Source organism: Equus quagga, chromosome 3 (assembly GCF_021613505.1).
Source record: "Equus quagga isolate Etosha38 chromosome 3, UCLA_HA_Equagga_1.0, whole genome shotgun sequence".
Taxonomy (NCBI): domain Eukaryota; kingdom Metazoa; phylum Chordata; class Mammalia; order Perissodactyla; family Equidae; genus Equus; species Equus quagga.
Window position 1 is genome coordinate 148,698,112 of NC_060269.1, and position 23,178 is coordinate 148,721,289.

General features: G+C 48.0%; 1 protein-coding gene across 4 annotated transcripts in view; it reads right to left on the bottom strand.

The window, feature by feature from the left end:
• Positions 1 to 23,178, bottom strand: part of STX18 (syntaxin 18) — a 127,306-nt gene that overhangs the window by 4,201 nt on the left and 99,927 nt on the right. For all 4 annotated transcript variants that reach the window (XM_046656619.1, XM_046656616.1, XM_046656618.1 and 1 more), the window contains 3 exons: positions 14,058 to 14,170; positions 11,557 to 11,645; positions 2,017 to 2,075 (listed from right to left, as the gene is read on the bottom strand). In XM_046656619.1, coding sequence (XP_046512575.1) covers positions 2,017 to 2,075; positions 11,557 to 11,645; positions 14,058 to 14,170 — 261 coding nt within the window. The remainder of the gene's footprint in view (positions 1 to 2,016; positions 2,076 to 11,556; positions 11,646 to 14,057; positions 14,171 to 23,178) is intronic.

A 23,178-nucleotide genomic window follows, 5' to 3' on the forward strand; every position in this document is an offset into this window, starting at 1 on the left:
GACACCAGGTCATCTGTGAGAGAGGGAGGGACAGCATGTCATCTGTAAGAGAGGGAGGGGACACCATGTCATCCGAGAGAGGGAGGGACACCGTGTCACCCGTGAGAGAGGGAGGAGACACCATGTCAGCCGAGAGAGAGGGAGGGGACACCATGTCATCCAAGAGAGAGGGAGGGGACAACACGTCATCCGTGAGAGAGGGAGTGGACACCAGGTCATCTGTGAGAGAGGGAGGGACACCATGTCAGTCATGAGAGGGGGAGGGGACACCATGTCATCTGTGAGAGAGGGAGGGACACCATGTCAGCCGTGAGAGGGGGAGGGGACACCATGTCATCCGTGAGAGGGAGTGGACACCAGGTCATCCGTGAGAGAGGGAGGGACACTGTGTCATCCGTGAGAGGGAGTGGACACCAGGTCATCCGTGAGAGAGGGAGGGACACCGTGTCATCCATGAGAGAGGGAGGGGACGCTGTGTCACCTGAGAGAGAGAGGGACACCAGGTCATCCGAGAGAGGGGGAGGGGACTCCAGGTCAGCCATGAGAGAGGAAGGGGACTCCACGTCAGCTGTCACAAAGGCAGAGGACTCCAGGTCAGGCTCAGGGAAGGCAGAGACGGGCAGAGGGAGGTTCACCCTGCTTCCCATTCCCCTGTAATGTCTCCCAGCTTCGTGAGGTGCACTGGACTGTTTGGAAATGTGCCCTCCCACGTGAGCCGACCCTCAGTGCCCCGGCCTTCTGGGTCAGTGCGTGGGGCCAGAAGCACACGGCCCCATCCCAGTCTCCTAATAGTAAGGCCTGTGCCTAGCCTACTAACCACAGTAACACGTGGTGGGGATGCAAAAGAAAACCTCTGAATATGGTGATGACCCAACTTTGTCGCTGCTCAGTAGGTTAACAGAAAGAGTTTATTTATCACTCACCCACACTCTACCAAAACAAAAAACTCTTCTGATTCCCTTGGAAAATAGATCTAGTTTCAGCAACTGAGTGTCTGAGCTTTTCTCTGTTTTCGGGGCAGCATGGATGCCCCTGGGGGTTAGTGAGGGGGTGGTGTATGGCCAGAAACAGACGAGGGACAGGGCTGAAGTTAACCACTGTCCCAGCACAGGCAGCGGCAGAAGTGGCAGGAGGTGAGAGGCTGTGGGACAGTGAACAGAGCTGAGCCCAGGAGGGAGCGGAGGTGCTCCCCGGTATGTGAAGGCGGGCCTCAACTCCTTCCAGACCACATAAGGAGAGGAGGAAAGGAGACTTGGCAGGAAGAGCCAAGTGGAGCTGGGCTGGGGACAGTGAGAGCCAAGTCTCAGAGGAAGGTCTAGGAGGCCCCCTTGGAGGGCAAAGGCCACAGAAGCCCTGGGGGTAGCTGTCAGAGGGCAACATCTCTACTCAGTCTCAGGGCTGTGTGGGTGCAACATCAGGAGTCCTTCTCTCTTGGGAAGTGCCCACGATGCAACAAGGGTTTCAGTGCTCTGCAAAGGCCCAGGCCTTCCTTTCAGAACGCTCCAGACATTCCCAGGGAAACAGGCCCCTGAATGATCTCCCTGGAGGGCCAGCGATGGTACACATGTGTGGCCACGGCCACTTGCCTTGTGTGTTGCTGATCCCTTTGGTGAGGGGGTGACCGGCCCAGTGGAGCCATTTGCAGGAGCAGGTTTCCCCTTGTCAGCTGTCACAAGGCCCCCCATTTCATCTTAGAGGAGTAAATGTGAACAGCCACCTAACTGGTGGTGGTCATTATATCTGGTGATCCATCTGCAGTCACTAAGTGACCCTTTTGGGTGGAGCAGCACCTGGAAGCCTCGTAGCAGCAGGCAGGGGCTTACCTCCTACAGGCCCACAGGTTGAAGGGAGTCTGTGAACTTGGGCAGCATCCCCACACCCCCTCCATGGCTCAGGGGCACTGCATTTGGCCCAATGCATGTGGATGCCTGGGCACCAAAGTAAATTAAAGAAGTTCCTAGTTTCTAGAAAAGTTGCAAACTAGGCCATCAGCTCACAAAGGAACTACATACATACCTCACTTCGTCAAACAGGCTGTTCATTTCACCGATGAGGCGCTGATTTTCCTGTTCAAACTGGGGAAACAAACACATTAAGGATAACATCAGACTGCACTTCAGTCTCAAAAGCGATGCAGCCAAAGGCAAGTGTGCAGCAAGCTGTCTGTACAGAAATCTCTGATCCATCCTCCGGGAGGCACCACTGAGTCCCTATTCCAGCACGGAGCAACATGGCGTTGCTGGAAGGCCCTGAGCAGTGGTGTGACATTATCCCTGCTTCAGGAAGAAAATGAAAATGCGACGGACAGCTGGGCTGCCTGTGGCTTGACTTTTCCCTCCCATTCATTTGAGCTGCAACTATGCAAGCCGACTATGATGATGGATGGAGAGCACAGGGAGCGTGGGTCGGCCTCAGTTATCCTTCTTGCCCTCTCCTCTGGGCTCCCACGGGCCTTTGCTTCCTGCCTCTGGCACCTTGACCTTTAAACGGAGCAGTGAGGTTGAGTGGCTTTGCTGAGGGCAGGGCAGTGGCAGACTACACTGGGATGCAGTCTGATTTCAGAGCTCTGCCCATGGCCAATCCACAACAGGGACAGGCCCAGGAGCCAGAGAAGCTGCATTCCTAGTGCTCAGGCTGGTGACCAGGCTTCAGGGCGCAATCTGGGTGAAGATGGCCACCCTGCGCCTGACAGCCAGGGAGCTCGTCAGAGCTGAGTTACCTCAGGAGAGAGGTCAGCTGCCCTCCTGGCCATTCTTACTAATTGGATTCTGGCCAAACAAAAGCATGGAGCATCTGAAGCTTCACCACAGTGTGGGCCAGGACAGTCTCCTCCTTCCCCTCATGGACAAGACCAGCAACTCTGTCCTCGTGTGCCCACTCAACTCCCTGAATGCGCAGACAGGCAGGAAGTGTCCTCCATCTCCTGCCCCACATCCCAGAGACCCAGCTCAAATGCCACCTTCTCCATGACACCATCCCTGGCCCAAGCTCAAAGTTCTTTGTCATTTTTCTAATCTTGGCCTAACATCTTCTGAAAACCTCTTAGGATATTAATCACTTGCTGCCTTGTCCCAAACTCTGTGTGACTATGAGCTGCTCGAGGGTGAGAACCATATTGAGCTCAACTTTGAAAAAGCATCATACGGGGCCAGCCCCGTGGCCGAGTGGTCAAGCTCGCATGCTCCACTTTGGCGGCCTGTGGTTTCGCCAGTTTGGATCCTGGACGCAGACATGGCACCGCTCATTGGGCCATGCTGGGGTGGTGTCCCACATGCCACAACTAGAAGGACCCATAACTAAAAGTATACATGTATGTACTGGGGGGCTTTGGGGAGAAAAAGGAAAAATAAAATCTTTAAAAAAAAAAGAAAAAAGCATCATTCATGTTCTTTCTTTCACATCTGTTAAACCTGCAGGCACGCCCATAAATATTTTCTGAGGCATTCTCTGCGCCAGGTGCTGTGTAGAGGAACAAAACAAAGGCAAGCCCTTGCTCTCCAGAGGCTTTGCAAACTGACTGCAGACCTGGTTCTCATTTGCTTAGTAAAGCAACAAAGGAGAAAGAAGGTAATGCTTCTGGAATTTACGATGGCCACCATGGGCCTGCGCGCATCTCACATGCAGCGACTCAACGTTCTCCCTCCCCAACCCCGTCTCCCTCCCATTTCCCCAGGGAGCGACCGAGCTGTGCTCTCACCTCTGCACCCACCCATGCTGCTCCCTTTGCTACACCTCCTCACCCCTCCTTGTGTTCCCTAACCCCCACCTCTGCCTTGCTCACTCCACTCACTGGAGACTCAGGGAGCCTCTGTTCCTCTGGGCAGGGCCTCCTCAGCTGTCCTTCTCATCTCCAGCCCCTCCCCTAGGCACTCAGCACCACGCTCCATGCTCGCACCCTCCATTCCTGTCAGCCAGTTTTACCTGACACGCTTGCTGTACTCATTCCTTCCCTGTCGTCTAAATTCCGCCCCCATACTCTCTCGCTCGCCTTCAATCTGTCGTTCACTTCTTGGTCAAAGTGATCTAAAATGCCAGTCATGCTTACAGATCAGGTCCAAGGAGCAGTGTTCCCCATGACCCCACCACTGCCCGCCTCCGTGGGCATCTCCTGCGATCCCCACCTCAAGTCTGCGCAGGCTGGCTCTCAGCCTAGGATGGCTTTATCTCCCGGCTGGGGAACTCCGAACAGTCCCTCGAAACCCAGCACAGGCACCTTCTCAGTGACCAGACACCTTGAGGCAGATTCAGTCACTTTCTACCGCGCCCTCTCTCTTTCTGAAAAGCTCCCCATACTTGACTCCAGCACTGCACTTCTCACACTGGTGCAGGGGCCCGTCTCCCTCCTGGGGCAGGGTGCTCTTTCTTCTCTGGGCCACGAGCCCAGTGTAGGGCCTGACATTTCTCAGCCCCAGCTGCTTGTCAAAACACAAGAGGCCTCCACTCCATCCCAGACATCCTGGGTCAGAAAAGGGGGGAGGTGGCCAAGCTTCTGGAGTGGGAGAGTGCTGGGCAAGCTCCCTGCAGGCCCACCTCAGCCAGTCAGGCTGCCCTGCTGGCTACTGATGGTACTGCCATGGCCTGTCGAATTATGCATCAAGAAGGCTATTTAAGAGAGGAGAAATTTCACTTTTGAGTTTGAAAGTATCAGTTCTGTTAACTGTCAACTCAGCAGCTACTTAAAAGTCCAGTATTTAAGGAGCAATACAATTACTTCTGCAGGTAGGTGCTAACTGGACTAATTCAGGTCCCACTCGGCTTGTTGGGATTTTTTTGGTGGGGAGAATTTTTTTGAATTTTTCTAATGATGGAACATGGCCCTAACCTTTTAAATCCACAGTCCTTTTACGTTTTTAAACTGTTCCTAAACAAAATTAACTACAGGTTCAAGGTGATTTAGGGACTGGAGCGTTCCTCGGGAACAAAGCTTTCTCTGTGCCCCCAACTTGAGGGCATGTGGCAGTGCGCTGCGTTTCCTTTCAGGCCTCTGGGTAACTGCGGCTTCGCAAGGGCTCCTGTTGGCAGCAGTGAGCACTGGGACCAGATTCTGGCTCCAATTTCCTTCCAACCCATGGGATCCTGATGCCATGGAAGAAATACCCAGTCCCTGGAGGAAGTGGGAGAAACAAATGCCTCAGGGGATCAAGCAGTGATAAGGGCTGAAGAGAGATGTCTGCCAAAGGCAGGAGCTTTAAGGAGAGCAGCCTCCATTCAGAGGACTGCCGTTTTTAAAAAACCACAAGACCTGTCTCCCAAGCCAAGTGCAGGGTAGCCACTTAATGAGATCTGGCAGGGCCCAGGCAGAGGCAATAACGGCCAGGCTGCTGACAACATTCGCTTGCACCAGGTTTCAGGATGGTTTCCGATGTTGTCTCAATGGCAGACCTCACCCTCACTTCTCATCTGCTGAGGAAGGCAGGGAGCAGCCAATGCTAGGCAGCAGCGGTAGGCGGTGGGTATGCCAGGGGCCTCGTGGGAACTGCTCAGCTGACCCTGGGCCACTCACTGGACTTCAGGGTGGCCTGTCAGCTTCTCTCTGTGAACAGATGTGGTGAGTCTCCTCCTTTCCTGCCTGATTCTGAGGGTGGGGAAGGATGGCTCCTTCACCTTCTAGGCTGAATGACCTTGGGCAGGTAACTTAACCTCTCTGTGCCTCTGTCATCACTAAAATTGGGAAATAATAGTGTTTAATTAATAGAATCATTAGGAGGAAGACATGTGCTAATACATGTAAGTTGCTTACCAAAGTACATGGCACACAGTAAGCCCTCACTAAATGTTAATTATTATTATTCAATCTCTCGAGTCAGATTCCATATGTGCAAAATGAGTCAGTAAATGCTTTGAAGGCCCCTTCTACTTCTCAGTTTCAAATTCCAGAGGGCCGCTGTGACTCCTGGTCATTTCACTCTCAGGCATGAGAAATGTGTACACAGTGTCGTCTGCTGGGGCTCACTGGCAGTCACAGCAGCTGGTGTCTGTGTCCCCGCAGAGACAAGTACTTCACAAGGTGCAATGCTGAAGGAGAGGCCTCATCTCCACGGTCAGCACCACGGACAGGGGCACCTATAGGCCCTGGGAAGACAAACCCACCATAGTCTATGAAACACTTTGTCCATCGATGTGAGTCACTGAAAAGAGGATGAGGCCTAGAAAATGGGTAAGGTGGATGAGTAGAGTCCTACAACCGTGACAGTAACCAGCCCGCCACTCTGGGCTCCCTGCCATGGCCCATTTCGCTTCATACTGTTTAGATCTCACACCAAAATACAATACTTTCCCTCAGTGCCAACTAATGCCCCCAGCAGCCTCCCCTTGGCCCCCTAACCACAGTGGTAGGCATCATGTTTAAGAGTCTAGGACTTGGGAGCTCCCTGTAATATGGGGCCAGCAATAGTCCCTACCAAATGGGGTGGCATAAATTAATGAACACTGAAGTGCTTGGAGCAGTACATATAACATACAGTGTGTGTTACATGCATGTTAAGCAATACTATTTAATTGCTTTATTCCATTTAGAAGTCACTCAGACTTTCAAACAGGGGCCCACAAAAGGGTTTATAATCTGGTTTAAAGGATACAAATCTACATTGCGAACACACTGTTACAGAAACTTTTCTAATCTAATCCTCTTTACTACGGTTTTAAAAAGAAAATCACTCCCACAAAAGCCACTGAGGATAAAATGAGGCCAGAAGTATCTGCACTGCCCAGAGCCAAGAGCAGCTAACTGAACCAGAGACCAGGAACCCACAGGGGCCAGAAGCCATGGGCTTAACCTGGAAAGCAGTCTGCCCCTTGGCTCAAGAGCCCACCACCCAGGCCCTCCCTGGGCTCTGCCAAGTGTGCTCTTTCTGTGCCAAACGCTGTCGCACTCATCTGCAACCCTCACCTTGATCCCAACTCGTGTCACTGTGAACCTGCCAGGGTCTGGACTCCAGCCCTCGCATGGCGCTCAGATTCTACCAACAATTCTTGTGTTCTCAGTGTGTGAGCTGAGCCTGGCCACAGACTGCAGGCCCTGTCAGCTAGCCGCCTTGTGCTTCCAGGGGCCAAGGACACCTTTCATGTGGATTTAAGAACAGAAGTCACATTCATGTCTTTAAAAATTATCGCAAGGAATATATGCAGATGGTTTCACAGGTAAAATGAATGTAGGCTTAGAAAAGGAGGTATTTTCTCAATGTAACCTCAGAAAACAATTTGGCTCCACTTGGCCTGACCACAAAACATCTGCTTATATTAACTCAAAGGCATTAATATACCTGTATCATGAGTTATAAATGGAAGTTTGTTGTGCAAATCATAGAATACTCTGCAACCATTTTGGAACATGTTAACAACTGCTCCTATGGGTGAAATAATGAATTAAATTGCTATTATAGGGCTTAATTCATTATTTTACCCTGAGGAAAAATTCCAGAACAGTGATTATGAATTATGATCACAATTTGCTAAAACACTTTCCAATTTAAAACCAATAGCAGAGTACTTCTTTCTCTTTGTTTTCAGGGTTGAGCCTTTTAGTAAGATTTGGGTTAGACTAAGAAGATATGGTACTTAGCTACTATTCCTAATTAAGAAAGAAGTTAGCTGAACATTAAACAGCTTGTCATAAAAGTACTGAACCTGATGTCCTTTTGCCCAATCCACTTGCAGTAATGCAGTAAAAATCAGGGCGGTCTTGCTAGTTCTGCTAAGTCACTGATACTGCAAAGCCTAAAGGACTAGCATTATTGGGAATGGTCTTTGGCAAGCTTTTAGACAATGATTCAGTTAGGACACTAAGATGAAATGGAAGTGGGATGCATCCATAGTCATTAAGGAAAGAAGAGTCTTATGAAATGAACCTTTATTTTTCACATAAATTAGCTGAATCACACCCGCACACGTGCAGTGAAGGCAAGAGAGCACAGGCACAGCAACAGCTTCTCCGTGTGGGGGCCAACACTGGCTGGGCTGTGGATTCTTACTAAGTGAAAGTTCAGTGGGGTTAATTTTCTTGCCACAAATTACACAGACGGTAAGTGATATAAAGAGGATTCATAACCAACTCTGTCTAGTCCCAAAGCCCATGTTCTTTCATCATCCCTCACGGGACTGAGCATCAGTTGCTTATAGATATCCTTGCTGCCAGCCTTCCCCTGGTCCACCCTTCACACACGTAGAGGCTCGTAAGTCATGCGTCTGCAAGGTTAGCAAACCTCTGCCACTCACCACTGCCTACAGGAGAAAGGCAAAATCCTCTGGCAAACGACTACTGTTATTCTAGCTATTTCCTTTAGGCAGAGTAGTGCAGTGCATTAAAAAAAGCTCTAAATAGAAGGTAAAATTCTACTTAAATACAAATGGTTTCTTTCTTAACAAAGAGATAGTGCTATACACATTTTTATCTCTAGCAAAGATATGTGGTCATGCTACAATATTTGGGGGAACATGACATCATTTTCATTAATAAAATTACTTTGTACAAATTTAAGAAAAACTACGAGATTTTAAGGCATTTTTGCCATCATTTGGCTCTAGGAAGGAGCATGATCTAACTGTTCTTCGCTTTCACTTGGTGGCTTCTCCACGTGGCCTGCTCTCTAGTGGAGTGTCCCTGGGGTGATGTCCTTGGCCTTTCTCTTCTCTCCCCTACACAGGCTGTTTCAGACGCCAGCAGTCAGATGTCTCCCGCATTTGCATCTCTAGCCCAAGCCCCGAGGCCAGGATCCCCCAGCCCACGAGACACCTCCCGCAGGCATCCCACAGGCCTCAGACTCACACCTGTCTACCATGAAATTCATCTCCCGGCCCGCCCTCGCCTGCCCACCTTCTGTGCGCCCTCCCTTCTCCCCCTGCCGGCATCCTGTTTACCCAAGTTAGAAGGCTCCAGGCTCCTTCTCCTTCTCACTTTCTCACACCCCTACTACCCTCCAATGGATCACCAAGTCCAGTCCATTTCCCCTGACATAGCTCTTATCTTTGCCTTCACTGCCACTCTCTGGCCAAGGCCCTCCTCATCTCTCCACTGCACTGGGCAGCAACAGTGGCTGACCGGAATCCATGCTGCTGTCTTCCTCTAGCCACCTCTATACCTCGAGGCTTCCAGGTCACACATCTGCCTGGGTCTGGTGAGCACTGAGCACGTCCTCAAAGTCAGAGGGTGCATTCTGCAACAAGAGAGAAGCTGGAGTGGAAGGCAGGGGCCTGGTAGGCCCCTCTAAGGTATCTGAGCTCAGAATTACTTTTGTCTATAAAGGACAAAGATAGCTCTGCTTATTATGTCACAGAAAAGTACCACAGGCTCTGAGGAAGCGCCCCTAAAGTCCATCCCAGGAAAGTATGGCTAATAGTAACTTCAGTGGAATCAAGCTTCTGAGGTGCTATTTTAAAGGGAAACCATTCATCTGGGTGCATAAATAATTGTGAAACGGAACTGAGCATAAAGTATGTATGAAACTCCACGGAGCTGCAGCTGCTGCTCTGCATGACCTTTGATCCTGCCCTGAGTGCAGCATGCACACCGCAGTCCTTCCCTGCACACGTGCAGCTGTGACCCAAGAGCCCGAGCATACCCAGTTTCTTCCGCCCTGTGCAGGGGACAGCTGTTCTGCCTCTTTGTACAACCTGCCACTCTGAAGGAGAAGGGCCGAGAGAACTCAGTTACTGGCACCCACTGTGTGCCTGGCCCTGTGAGGCATGCACCTCAGTCAGCTCACTCAGTCGATAACCCCACTGTGAGCGCTGCAGGGGTTTCAGTCCTTCATGCAGGCTTGGAGAAGAAACAGGAGGTCGGGAGAGCAAGAGGATTCCAAAGCCAGTCCTCAGCCCCCGGTAGCCAATGTTCAAGAGAGCAGACACGTGCGCCTGGCCTCCCTTGCGGGGCCCGGCCTATAGACCTGCATTTGCCACGCCACTTCGTGGGGCCCCGAGCCATTGGCTGACTCCTCTGCCAGGCTGCCACGTCAGTGTGTTACACAGCTCCTGCGCAGCCACATCACCTACACCACCAGATCCCACTGGGACTCCTATGAGCTGGGATACGGTAAAAAGGCCCAGGGCGTGGAGCCAGGGCTCAGGGCACAGAGCGTGGCTCGGCTGCGCTGCTGGCTCTGGAGCCTTGGGAGGGCTTTGGAGGTTTTGTGCCTCGTTTTCTTCAACTGTATAGGAGAATAATTCCTACTGCACTGGGTTGCTATGAAGATTAAACAAGGCGAGATGTAAAAGGCTTGGCATGCAGAAGGTATTCCTAAGTAGAAATAATAATAGTAATACTTAAAACTAGACAGAATATTCTAGTAGTTCCTGCTGATGATTCTGCTTTACAATTTAAAACACCTATAGCTTTAAATTATACTCAGAGTCACTCTTCCATTCAACAAAAGTTACCAACACTCTTCCAGGCTCTGGGAAGAAGGCACTGAGAGCAGACAAGATGCTGCTCTCACGGGGCCTGTATTCTAGTGCAGGGAGGAGGATGAAGAGGGGTACAGGGACAGAGTGGCTGGGGGCCACTTCAGGTTGGGTGGCCAGGGAAGACATCTCCAAAGACATAACATTTGAGTCCTGTAAGATGTGAAGATGACGGTGAAAAGAAGGGCTTGGCAGCACGAATGCCTCAGTCTGAGAGGCTTGAGGCTGGGAGAAGACTGGAGCCCTGGCTCACTCAACAGAGCTTTGGCTCGATGCTCCACTTATCTTCTTGAGAAGGAGACTTGGGTTGGAAATCTACCAACTGATTATTAATAAGCTCTAGCACTTATTAACTAGGGGACCTTGGGCAAGACACTTTCCTGCTTTTTGCCAAAGTTAAAAGGAGATGGTAAGGCCCCACCACCTCTTAGTGTGATTACTAAGAGTATCATGGAGAAAAAGAAAACTTAGAAGCTCTGCCCGCTGTGAACTGCTGCAGAGATTAAGGTGCCGTCATTTGTCAGGTACAGCCGCTGGTAAGCGTACTAGGTGGGAGCCAGCGTGTCAACTCTCTGGCAGAGGACAGTGCTAGGCGGGCAGCCCTAGGAAGCATCAGGCCCAGGGGAGCTGTGCACAGGCACTGCTGGAAGTGAGCCGGGAGGGGTTCTTGCCAAAGCTATCTGTTTCGAGACTCCCCCAAGGATGACAAACTAGAGTACCAGCAGCCAGGGGACAGGCAACTGGCAGGAGCTGTGTGAGCAGCTAAGGCGTCACTCTCTTCATTTTCCGTCGTTACTTATGCTTCCTTCACAGTACCACACCACCGGCAATTCAAACAATTGAAAAGCACTAGAGCAGCAATCATAAAAGACTCACTTAGTTTAGAAGACTATTTTACTCTGCTGAAAAGACATCTAATCTTAGTAAAAATATTCCGAGGCAATTTCGTCTTTAACTATGCTACTGCAAATTTAAAATATATGAAAAGCAAATTAAGAATTAGGAAATTATGTGGAAAAGATGTACCTAAAATATTTATTTATAATTTTAAAAACTCGGTATAAAAATCAGGGCCAGGGCACACAGGATGACGCCCTACTCAATGAAATACTCTTACTGAAAGCAGCTGGAAGTACACGACGGGGCAGAGAGGAGCTTTACCATCTGTATTTCCTCCGGCGATAACTCGTCTTCACCTCTGCCATCTCCCCAGCTTCGCAATTCAGGTTGTGCTTCAGCTGGAATCTTTTCTGTTAAAAAAAAAAAAAGTTAAAAATAGACAGAAGGCAAAATATTCATTTTAGAATAGGCTGGTTTATCAGATGGAAAAGAAACTGACAGTTTTGTTCATATTCAGTCTGTCGGCTAATATTCAGGCAGGGCAGCCCGATTCTCCTACGGTGTTTAGACCTGCATGTGCACGTGTGAGCATGGGTAGAGGGGACCTACGCACAGTTTCAGTATCGCAGTGATTTCAGCAGTGGTTGCAAACCACATGGACGTTCTTCAGGACCAGTCTTCAAGCGCAGTTTACCTCTAAACTTACACCCATCATCCCTCTCCCTTCTAAAGACTGTAAAATATATGGGTATTTTGGTTGTAAAAAGAAAATTTTATATATATATACATAAAAATACTAGAAGTGACATACCATTCCCTAATCCTCTTCCTCTCCCAGAAGTAACCCGTTATCGATTTGATGTAGCTTCATAGACTTTATCTAAGTATATTCACATCCAAACAGACAGGCAATGCCCTGCCTCCTCCACCTCAACCCAGAAATAATACCTAGTTTTGTGTGTGTGGTGGTTCGTTTTTCACAAAGATATCAGTGGTAACACACTGTTCTAAAACTTGCTTTTCGTGACTTAACAATGTATCTTGGAGATCATCCTATGTCAGTCCACACAGATCTACCTCCTTCCTTTAAATTGCTGCAAATATTCCATTGCAAGGTTACACCATTCTTTACGTAACCATAACTCCACTGATAAACCTTTGGTTGTTTTGGGTTTTTCACTAGTATAATGGTACCATGTGCCAGTCCATGCTCTGCATGCACGCAGGTGTACTCCAGGATAGATACCTGGATGTGACCTGCTGACTGGCAGTGTAGGAACGTTTGAATCTAGAGAACTTTTTGACCATTGTCAACATAAATGTGGTGGATCCTCGATGAAACGCACCATTAGCAGACGCTCTCAGGAAGGGCTGGGCTGCAGCTTAGAGAGGCCTGTATGGCAAGGGGGCGGGTGGGAGCAGGGGGGTGGGTGGAAGGGAATGCTCTGCAGTGGAGACTGTAATGAAGTCTCTGTTTCTAAAGGTGACTTGTGTCTGGTGTCTCAGCGGTGTCTCTGGGCTTGTCAGTGGGCTGCCAAGTACTCAAGGGCAAATAGTGCTGCTTTTTCTTTTCTTCCTCAATCTCAGTAAATTTCCCGTAGCTGATCTCAGCCCCTCAAGATGAGCAAAAGTCCAGAGTTTTTGTTCTGAGACTGATAAGGGAAAAGGACATCATGACAGTACCAATCTAGAGAAAGCAGATAGGCAGACCATGTGTACAGAGGATGGGTATTTGGGATACATCATCACAAAAAACTCCACGTCATCCCTGACTTAGTGCAAGTTTAAAAAAATGGCTGGATGGCTGATTTTACCAGAACTGTTACCATATTTATAAAAGACAGATTTATGTATAGTTTTTATATAACAAATATATATATCTAATTTATAAATTAAACACATATTTATAAAAGACAGGCTGAAAACACCTTTAGGAACTGAGGCGGTGTTTTCTGAGATGGGAACACCTGTACTTTTCATGCATCCCACTCCTGGCCTTGGAGCCCTCTGTCTCCTACTTGTCCTCATGATGGTATCTATGTCAAGCTTTTACTTTTTTGTTTTTTAAGGATAAGAACACTAAAATTAAAAACTGAAACACTGTTCACATCAGAACCCAGCATAAATTGGGTAAGAGTCACCCCTAAGTCTTCTTGTAAGAATTTTAGAGTTTTACCTCTTACATTTAGGCCTTTGGCCAATGTTAAGTTACTTTTTGTATATGGTGTGAGGTAAGGGTTGCGGTGCACTCTCTTAGATATGGATGTCCAGTTTTCTCAGCACCATTTGTTGAGGAGACTGTTCTTCACACCCTTTGTCAAAGGTCAGTCGACTGTGGGCACATGGTTTTATTTCTGGATTCTCAATTCTATTGCATTGATCTATGTATGTGCGTTTACCCTTGTGCCGGTGTCACACTGCCTGGTTACTGTAGCTCTGTAGTAGGTTGTGCAATCAGGAGGTGTGAGTCCCCCTACTTTGCTCTCCTTTCTCAAGATTGTTTTGGCTCCCGAGTCCCTTGCACTCCCCCTGATTCTGAGTCTCCAGTCCCCACCTGACTGGCACACAGTGACGTCAGGCCCTTTCTCCTGGACCCTGCCAGCTCCCAGGTGACTGGGGAGGTCCTCCTGCCCTGCCCCAGCAGCAGTCAATAAGATCCAACTGTGAGAGAAAAAAACGCTGTTCCTCCATGTTTCCTTTGCTTTAGGCAAATACAAACACCACAAGATGTCTGGGATTGTGTGCCTTCTTTTCTCTGCTTCGCATTTTTGCCAACATGTCATAAGGAAGAGATGCAAGGCAAGACTTTGATTTTAACTTACCTGGATATTCCTCAGTGATAGGCTTTTCTTCAGAGTCTTTTGGATTCTGTGAAACTTTCTCAGAAAACATGGATTCTTTTGTTTTTGTATTTGGTTCTGGTTCCAGCTTAGATCTAAAAAGAAACAATTAGCAGTCATAAAATTTACTTATACAACAGAGTTCTTTCTTGACAACAGAAAGGAGTCACACATGGCCCCTGCACAGCTGTTCCTTGCAGTCTACCAGGGAGCAGACGTACAGCCTCTGGGGCCAGTGACCACCCCGACGCAGCTCTCAGAGGGCAATTATCACAAGGGACTGGTGTCACTGTCTGCAGGGTGAGGACTATGCTTTCCCTGCCACAGCACGCCGGGGAGAGGGCAGCCAGTATGTGCTGAAAGAGAATGTACGAGCCTGCTCCACGTACTGACACCACTCTCAACGTGTGGGCAGCAAAAGCCGACTGTTCCAAGTTCAACAAATCCAGAAGCCGGTCGTTTTACACCAATGAAAAGTATTGGTGAATACACACAAGTGTGTTATGTAATATACATAAGAAATATCTTAAAGTAATTTAACTATAAAAGCACAAATCCTTTTCTTTTCTTATTTTTAAACTGGTTTTCCAATATCTTTTTTTAAACACTGTAAGTTTTTTGTTTTTTGGGGTTTTTTTTTTTTTTTGGTGAGGAAGATTGTCCCTGAGCTAACATCTGTGCTAATTTTCCTCTATTCTGTATGTGGGGGACTACCACAGCATGGCTTGATGAGCAGTGTGTAGGTCTGTGCCTGGGATCTGAAACTGTCAACCCCGGGCTGCTGAAGACGATAAAAGCACAAATCTTTAACTATCCACTGGATGGAACCGACCCTGTCTCAGGAACCAAGGCCTCTGCCCTTGGCATCTGCCTCAGGGCACCTCCCAGAGCAGTGGTATTGTCCACCTTCAGGGCCAGGCTCCATCTCACCCACTCAGAGAGTCAGGCCCTCTCTGACTTTCCCCTCTCAAAAAGGCCCCTTCCTTACTCTGTACCACAGCACCGGTTTGTCTTCTTCATGGCGGTCACTGACATCTGCAATGACCTTGCTAGCTGACTTGTTTACTGTCTGTCTCGCTCCACTGGAGTGCACGCTCTGAGAGCAGGGTCCTTGAGTTTATAAGTCGTGCTTGCTGCAGAGCCCCAGATCCTACATGAGTGCCTGGCATTCAGTGTTTAATAAATATGGTTGAATGAATGACATTTTATAATTGTCAGTAAATGGCGAATAGGAGAAAAAAAGTTTTAGTTATAAAACAATGGGCCTTGTAATAGCTTTATTGGAATCCACCTAGAACTATGAAAAGTATAGGCAGATTGCTAAAAAGGGCTATGATAAATTCATATTACTAGGCAGAGAGACTATAAATAAAAAGAACAATGTAAATATATATAAGGATGATATTAATGCCAGCTAACACTTACTCAGGGCGTATTACATATTGGGCATTTTTCTAAGCACTTTATATGGATAAATTTATTTAATGCCACCCCTCCCTATAAGGTAAGTACCAGTATTAATGACCTTTTTACAGAGGAGGAAATTGAAGTATATGGAAGTTAGGAAACTTGCCCAGGTCACACAGTTACTAAATGGCTGGGCTGGTATGTGACCTCAGGGCTCAGAGGCCACGGTCTTAACAACTATTCCATGGAGAGGAGATTCCACCCACTACGTTCCATGAGAAAGGACTTCTGTGGCCAACTGAGTCTGAGAAAACCGAGTCAAAGCTAGACAGGTATTTTATGCTACAACTTTTCAGAGCCTTTAATATACTAAAATACATTTTGAATTTCCAAAAAGGACGTCTTTTCCAAATAATCTGATTGCAGGGATCATTTTCACAGAATTTTTCCAAAAGACTAGTGTTCCAAGAAAGATTGTTTAGGAAATGCTCCTCTCCAACACCAATAAAAGAATTCTCAAAAGTAACTATGATATCGGGGCTGGCCTGGTGGTGCAGCGGTTAAGTTCGCTTGTTCCACTTCAGCGGCCCAGGGTTCACCGCTTCAGATCCCAGGTGCAGACCTAAGCACGGCTTGTCAAGCCATGCTGTGGCGGGCATCCCACTTATAAAGCAGAGGAAGATGGGCACGGATGTTAGCTCAGGGCCAGTCTTCCTCAGCAAAAAGAGGAGGATTGGCAGCAGATGTTAGCTCAGGTCTGATGTTCCCTAAAGGAAAAAAGGAAAAAATTTTTTTAAAAAGTAACTATAATAACAATCTTCCTAACTGTTCCAGTTACTAGGGTTGAGTAACAAATCACTCAAAAACTTAGTGCCTTGAAACAACAATAACAATTCACCATCTATCAGTGTTTCTGGGGTCAGGAATTTGGGAGCAGCCTGGCTGGGCAGTTCTGACTCGGGGTTCTCAGGAGGGTGCAACTGGGACCTCATCATCTGAAGGCTTGACTGGGGCTGGAGGAGCTGCCTCCAAGGAGGCTCTTTCACATAGCCGTGAGGTGGTGCCGGCTAGGAGCCTCACTTCCTCTTGTTGGGGCTGTGTGAGTGTGTTACTGGCATGGCAACTTGATTCCCCCAGAACAAGCAGTCCCAGAGACTATAGCAGAAGCTTCAATGCCTTTATAACTTAGCCTCAGAAGCCATACATTGTCATTTCTGCCATATTCTACTGCCCAGGCAGTTGCAATGGTCCACTCAGGTTCAAGGGGAGGGAACACAGACCTCACCTCTCTTTTTCAATGAAGCAGTGACATCATCACATTTCAAGAAGAGCATGTGGGATGGGATACATTTGGATGCAGCCATCTTTGGAAAATACAATCTGCTATTCTAAGTATCACAAATTGCACAAAGATATAGTTACAGGATATTCATCAGAGCACTGTTTACAATAACAAAAAAATGACTTAAATCTTCATCAAAAAGTACCTGGTTTCCAGTTAGAAGATATAACGAAAGAGAAAATCCCATTTGCAACAGCCAAAGCAAAATAAAAAAACTAAGAATAACAATAAAAACTGCAGCACACACCAACTTAACAAGAAAAGTCCACAATCCATGTAAGAAACTCAAAGACATTCTTGAAAGAGACAAAAATATATTGTAACAAATGGAAAAATATATTACATTCTTGGATAGAAAAAGGAAATATCATAAAGATGTTAGTTTTCCCTAAGTTAATTTATAACCATAATGTGGTCCCATCCTGAAGTCAGACAAGTCAATTACAAAATTCATTTGGAAACATGCAAGAATGGTCAGAATAACTGCAAACAAATCTTGACCTCTAGTGAGCGATCTGCACGCTGAAGTATCTAAGGGGAAGTATACTGATGTTTGCAGGGCTAAATGAATAAACAGAAGGATAGATGGGTGAAAGAAGCAAACATAGTAAAATGTAAATGGTAAAATGTAGGTGGTAGGTATACAGTGTTCACTGTCAAATCTGACTTTGCTAAATGTTTTAAAATGTTTATAACAAAATGTGGTGGGAGGTTGGAGAGAAGAATAGCCAGGAAAATTCTAAAAAAGAAAGTGTGATATTAGAGCATGAAAAGATTGATAGACCAATGAAACGGAACAGAAAAATCCCAAAATAGACTCAGTTGTGTATAGATATTTAGTATACAATAAAGGTTTAATAAGTGGGGCTGGGATAAATAGGTAGTTACATGGGAAAAGGATCAAAGTGTTTCCTTTCCTTACACTGTACACCAAGATAAATTCCAAATGCATCAGAGATACGGACATAAAAAATGAACCACACATGTGAGAGAAATATGGGTGAATTCTTCTGTAACTTAGGAGTGGACAAAACTTCACCAGGACTCAAAACCCAGAAGCAATAAAGGAAAACACTGATAAATTTAACTACATAAAATTTTTTAAATATATTTTTTTGCATGACAAAAAATACCATAAATGGTGGGCGATGTTGACAATCGGGGAGGCTGTGGGTGAATGGGCTCAGGGGATATATGGGAATTCCCTGTACTTTCTGCTCACTTTTGCTGGGAACCTAAAACTGCTCTAAAAAATAAAACCTATTAAAAAACAAACACCATAAGTAAAGTAAAAAGAGGATGAAAGACAGCAACCCAACAGCACACTAGACAAGAGAGTTCAGAGAAAAACAAAAGCAAATAGCTGTTTAACCTGAAAAGGTGCTTAATCTCATAAGATAAGGCATGTTACAACCTACACTAAGACACCATTTCTTGCCTAGTGTGACTGGCAAAAACAACAAGTTTGAAGACATAGCGGTTGGTCAGGTTGTGGAGACGCAGGCACTTTCATATACTGATGGTATGATTGCCAAATGGCGTTAACTCCTTTGGCAGGGAATTTGGTAATATCTAGCAAAATTACATATGTACTTACTCTCTAACCCAGCAATCTCACTTCTATGAATCTATCCCAAAGATAAAGCAATAATATTAAAAGGTATGTGCAAGGCACATTGTAGCAATTTTGTAATTCAACTTTAATACACCAAAAGCCTGGAAACAATCCCTATGTCCATCAACATGGAACTGGCTGAATAAACCCACGGAGCTGTAAAAAGGAATGAAGAATCCCTTTATATACTGCTACAGAGCAATCAAGTGAGGCGGAGAAAAGTGTGTACAGAAAGGAACTTCCTTAATCTGATAAAACATATCTACAAAAAATCTACAGCTGACATCACACTTTATGGTGAAAGACTAAATGTTTTCCCCCAAGATGAGGACTAAGGTAAAGATAGAGTAGACCTGAACAAGCGAGGAGAAAGAACAATTACAAAACTTCCTCTGATATGGAAACCTAATAAAGATATTACGGGAAAGGAAAATTAGACAAATACCCTCATGCTCATAAATGGAAACATCCTTAGCAAATATATGCAAACTGAATTTAACAATACATAAAGACAACGCATCCTGACAAGTGGGGTTTATCCCAGGAATGCAAAGTTGCTTTAACACTTGAAAATCAATCAATGTCATACACTACATTAACAGAAAAGAAGAAAACCACATGATCCTTTCATTTGATGCAGAAAAAGCATTTGAAAAATTCAAGACACTTTTATGATAAAAACTTTCAGCAAACTAGGACTAGAAAGTGTGCAGGAAAGGGCTGACTCCACCTTCTTTGGAGGGCAGGGGAGTGTTCTGACTCTACACATCACAAAGAAACTGGCCCTGGGCCAGTGCCTGGGAGATAACCTCCAAGCTCTTAGAATATCCTGTCTGAAAAGAGTACTTTTGTATACCTGTGGCCTTGGACCACACCAGACAGTTTATGCTAACAATGTGATTTGTGATGGGGGCCTTGGACCAAGCTGTACGAGTCTGACCTCTGGAGGGGCTGCAGACTAAGTACCTAAGGTCAGTTACTCAGGCGCTCCATGCCTACATGACTGTCCCTTAATAACCCTGGACACTGAGGCTCCAGTGAGCTTCCCCGATCGACAATATGCTGTACCTGTTGTCACGTATCACACATTCTCGTTGCTGGGAGAATTAAGCGCTGTGTGAACTACTCCACTGGGGGAGAGAGGACAACTAGAAGCTTGCATGTGGTTTCTCCTGGACTTTGCCTTATGTGCCTTTTCCCTTTGCTGATTTTAATCTGTATCCTTTCACCATACTATGATCTAACAGCTTTTATGAGTGCTGTGAGTCCTTCTAGCAAATCACTGCACTTGAAGGGAGTTTTGAGAACCCCTGGCAAAGAAGAGAATCCCTATAGCTAACATCACACTTAACAGTGAAGCATTAAAACCTTGCCCCTTAATCACAAAGCAAGGATGTCCACTCCAGCCACTTCTGCTCAACATGGTACTAGAGGTCCTGAGCAGTGCAATAAAGCAAGAAAAAGAAACAAGAGGTATAAAGATTAAAAAGTAAAACTATTGTTATTTACATATGGTATGATTGTTTATGTGTAAAATTACATAGAATTTACAAAAAAGCTATTAGAGCAAATCTGTGTATTTATTAAGATTACAGGAAAGAAGGTCAATATACAAAACTCAGTTGTAGGGACCAGCCCCGTGGCTGAGTGGTTAAGTTCGTGCGCTCCGCTTCAGCGGCCCTGGGGTTTCACCAGTTCGGATCCTGGGCACAGACATGGCTCCGCTCATCAAGCCATGCTGAGGCTGCATCCCACATGCCACAACTAGAAGGACCCACAACTAAAAATACACAACTATGTACCCGGGGGGCTTTGGGGAGAAAAAGGTAAAATAAAATCTCTCTCTAAAAAAAAAAATCAATTGTATTTCTATATACTGGCAAAGAAAAAGAAAGTTAATAAAAGAATACCATTTACAACAGCATCAAAAAATCTAGTAATAGGTGGGGGTCTCGTCAAGATGGTGCTGTGAGCAGACATTGAACTCACCTCCTCCCACAAACACAACCAGGTTACAACAATTTTAGGAAGAATCACCCTGGATTGAAAACTGAAAACTGGATAGAAAGAACCCCCACAACAAGCGACAGTCCTGACGAAAGCAGAAGAGGCAGTAACTCCGGCCAGAGAGGAAAAAAGCCACCTTTGGGAGCAGCGGAGCTTCTCAGCTGGCCAGGCGGGAGCCAACCTAAGGTACGCAGCCCTCCCTGGAGGAGTGAGGTCTGGAGCGGGGGCAATATTGCTATAACCATCCTTCGGACTTAGCCCAACTGAGAGGGGGGTGTTACTGTCTGGCTTTGCTGGCTATTAACTGCAGCGAGGACACCCCAGAAAAGCTATCGGCCGAAAGCCGAAAAGATCCGGGTCTTAAAGGGCCCACGCACAAACTCACTCATTGCAGCAACCTAAAATCACCAGAGAGAAGGCTGACTGTCCTTTGGTGAAACGAGACTCACCTGGTGGGCTCTGGGGGCATCTTGGTGAGAGGAGGATCCTCTCCGGAGACTGAGACATTGGTGGGGGCCGTTGTTCTGAGCTGGTACAGGCGTGCTGATACAGACACAGGTGGGGGCCATTGAGGTGCATCCCTTGGGCTGTTAGCCCAGGGGCCTGCCACACCCACTAGAGCACAGATTTAATCCAGTTCAGCCAGGGCAGGCAACCCGCCCTAGGGACTGGCCCCACCTAACAGCAAGCCCTCAGGCTACTTTTCAGCCTGCATTGACTGAATGCCTTGATCCTCTACAGGCAGGCAACGGTGTCTGCCTCTGTGGGGCAGGGCTTGTGTGAGGACCTGGTGAACTGTGGGGGGCACTGGGACAGAGGTGGGGCCTCTGCAGTGTGGCAGTGGGGTACACTCCAGGGGGTTGAGAAGTGTGCACGGACCAGGACTGTGCTGACAGTGTATGTGGTCCATAGGGGGGTGAGGCTTATCAGCGGCAGAAGACTTGTGTTTCACAAATAGCCACAAAAAGGATCAGCCCCACCTTCCAAAGCCTGAAACAACTGAGTGCCTCCATGCCAAGGGCTAGCCCCTCTCAGCTGTTCTCCTAAGAGAACTGACAACAGCCTTGTTGGCCTCAGGCCTATCACAACTGTACGCCCCTGAGCCTAGCAACCAGCTACACTGGGTACCAACCCAATTAAGAGGACAATTGCAATAAGAGGGTGCTAATAGGTGGGACCAAGATGGCGGAGTGAGTGGTCTTCTTTGTCTCTCCCCCGTCGAATCTACAACTAATTGGACATTCACCAATTAACACAGGATACCCAGATAGCATCTCAAGACGCCTAAGAGTCTCGTACTACTATACACCGGAAGGCGGACAGACTTCCCCCCGGGAGGAGGTGGAAATGGGTGAAAACTCTCCGACCCCTGACCCCCGGACAGCCTAGTTCCTGCAGGAGGCTCGCTTCCAGCAGACTCCCCCTTCCAGCGGACTCCCCCATAGCATCGCCACACACCAAGGGCGGGAGTGTGCACTCACCAGCAGAGCGATGGTGGAAACAGGTGACAATAGCCCTACTCAAGCCCCCCGCGATTACACCTAAGCACAGGGGGAATCCCCAGGGTCCCGCACCCACCGGCAGGGAAGGACTCCGCTCGCCATTAGCAGGGAGGCCCAGCCCAGAATCCAGAACAAAGGGAAGCTCTCAGTGGGCAGATTCCCCAGCACGGCACCAGACCGCAAGCTGCTGCTGGGCCCACGGTCTCCAGCGCACGGGTTGGTGCAGGGGGCATCCGGACTTCCCGTGGATGTGCTTGGGGACAGGGTTGAAGCTCCAGCGCCCAGCTCTGCAACTCAGGGGGAGGCTCCGGGGTCCTGCACCCCCCCGGCAGGGAAAGCCTCTGCTCGCCATTAGCTGGGAGGCCCCCCCCAGAATCCAGAACAAAGGGAAGCTCCCGGCGGGTGGATTCCCTGGCACTGCACCAGACCGCCAGCTGCTGCTGGGCCCACGGTCTCCGGTGCACGGGTCGGTGCAGGGGGTGCCCGGACTTCCCGTGGACGTGCTTAGAGACTGGGTGGAGCTCCAACACCCGGTTCTGCGGCCCGGGGGGACGCTCCAGGGTCCCACACCCCCCCAGCAGGGAGGGCCTCTGCTCGCCATTGGCAGGGAGGCCCTGCCCAACAACTGGAACACCAGGAAGCTCCCTAGAGCAGAATTCCCCACAAGGCAGCAGCTTACAAGCCACCGCCAGGCCCACAGACTCTGGCCGTGTCCCAGACGAGGTAAGGGGCTCTCAGAGATCCTGTGAGAGTGGAGTGGGGCAGAGTGGAGCTCCGGTGAAACAGCTACATAGCCCAGGGGGGAACTCCAGGTTCCTACAGCAGCCTCAGTGAAAGCCTCTGCACAGCACTAGTGGAGAGGTCCTGACTGGCAATCGCAAGGCAGGAAGGCCCTGGGGCAAAAGTAGCACAGCTAGGTGAGCTAACGACAGACTGCAGAAGATACTCATAGCTCTGCTGGGACCTATAGTGGACAAGTGTGAGCTGGTGGGCTCTGTTAGGGACAAAGTGGCGATTATAGGTGATCCTGCTCCTGACTGCTGGGGAAGCCCACAATACCACTGCAGACCACAAGGAGGGAGCACGTCTAAGTGGGCTGCAACAGTAGGCACCAGCAGCCTGAGGCCCCCTTGCAATTGCCCCCACAACCGACGAGGGACCCCACAGGAGCACTGTGACTACGAGGAGGGGTCCAGGTCCAGTCAGTAACAGCTGACAGGGTTCCTGGTT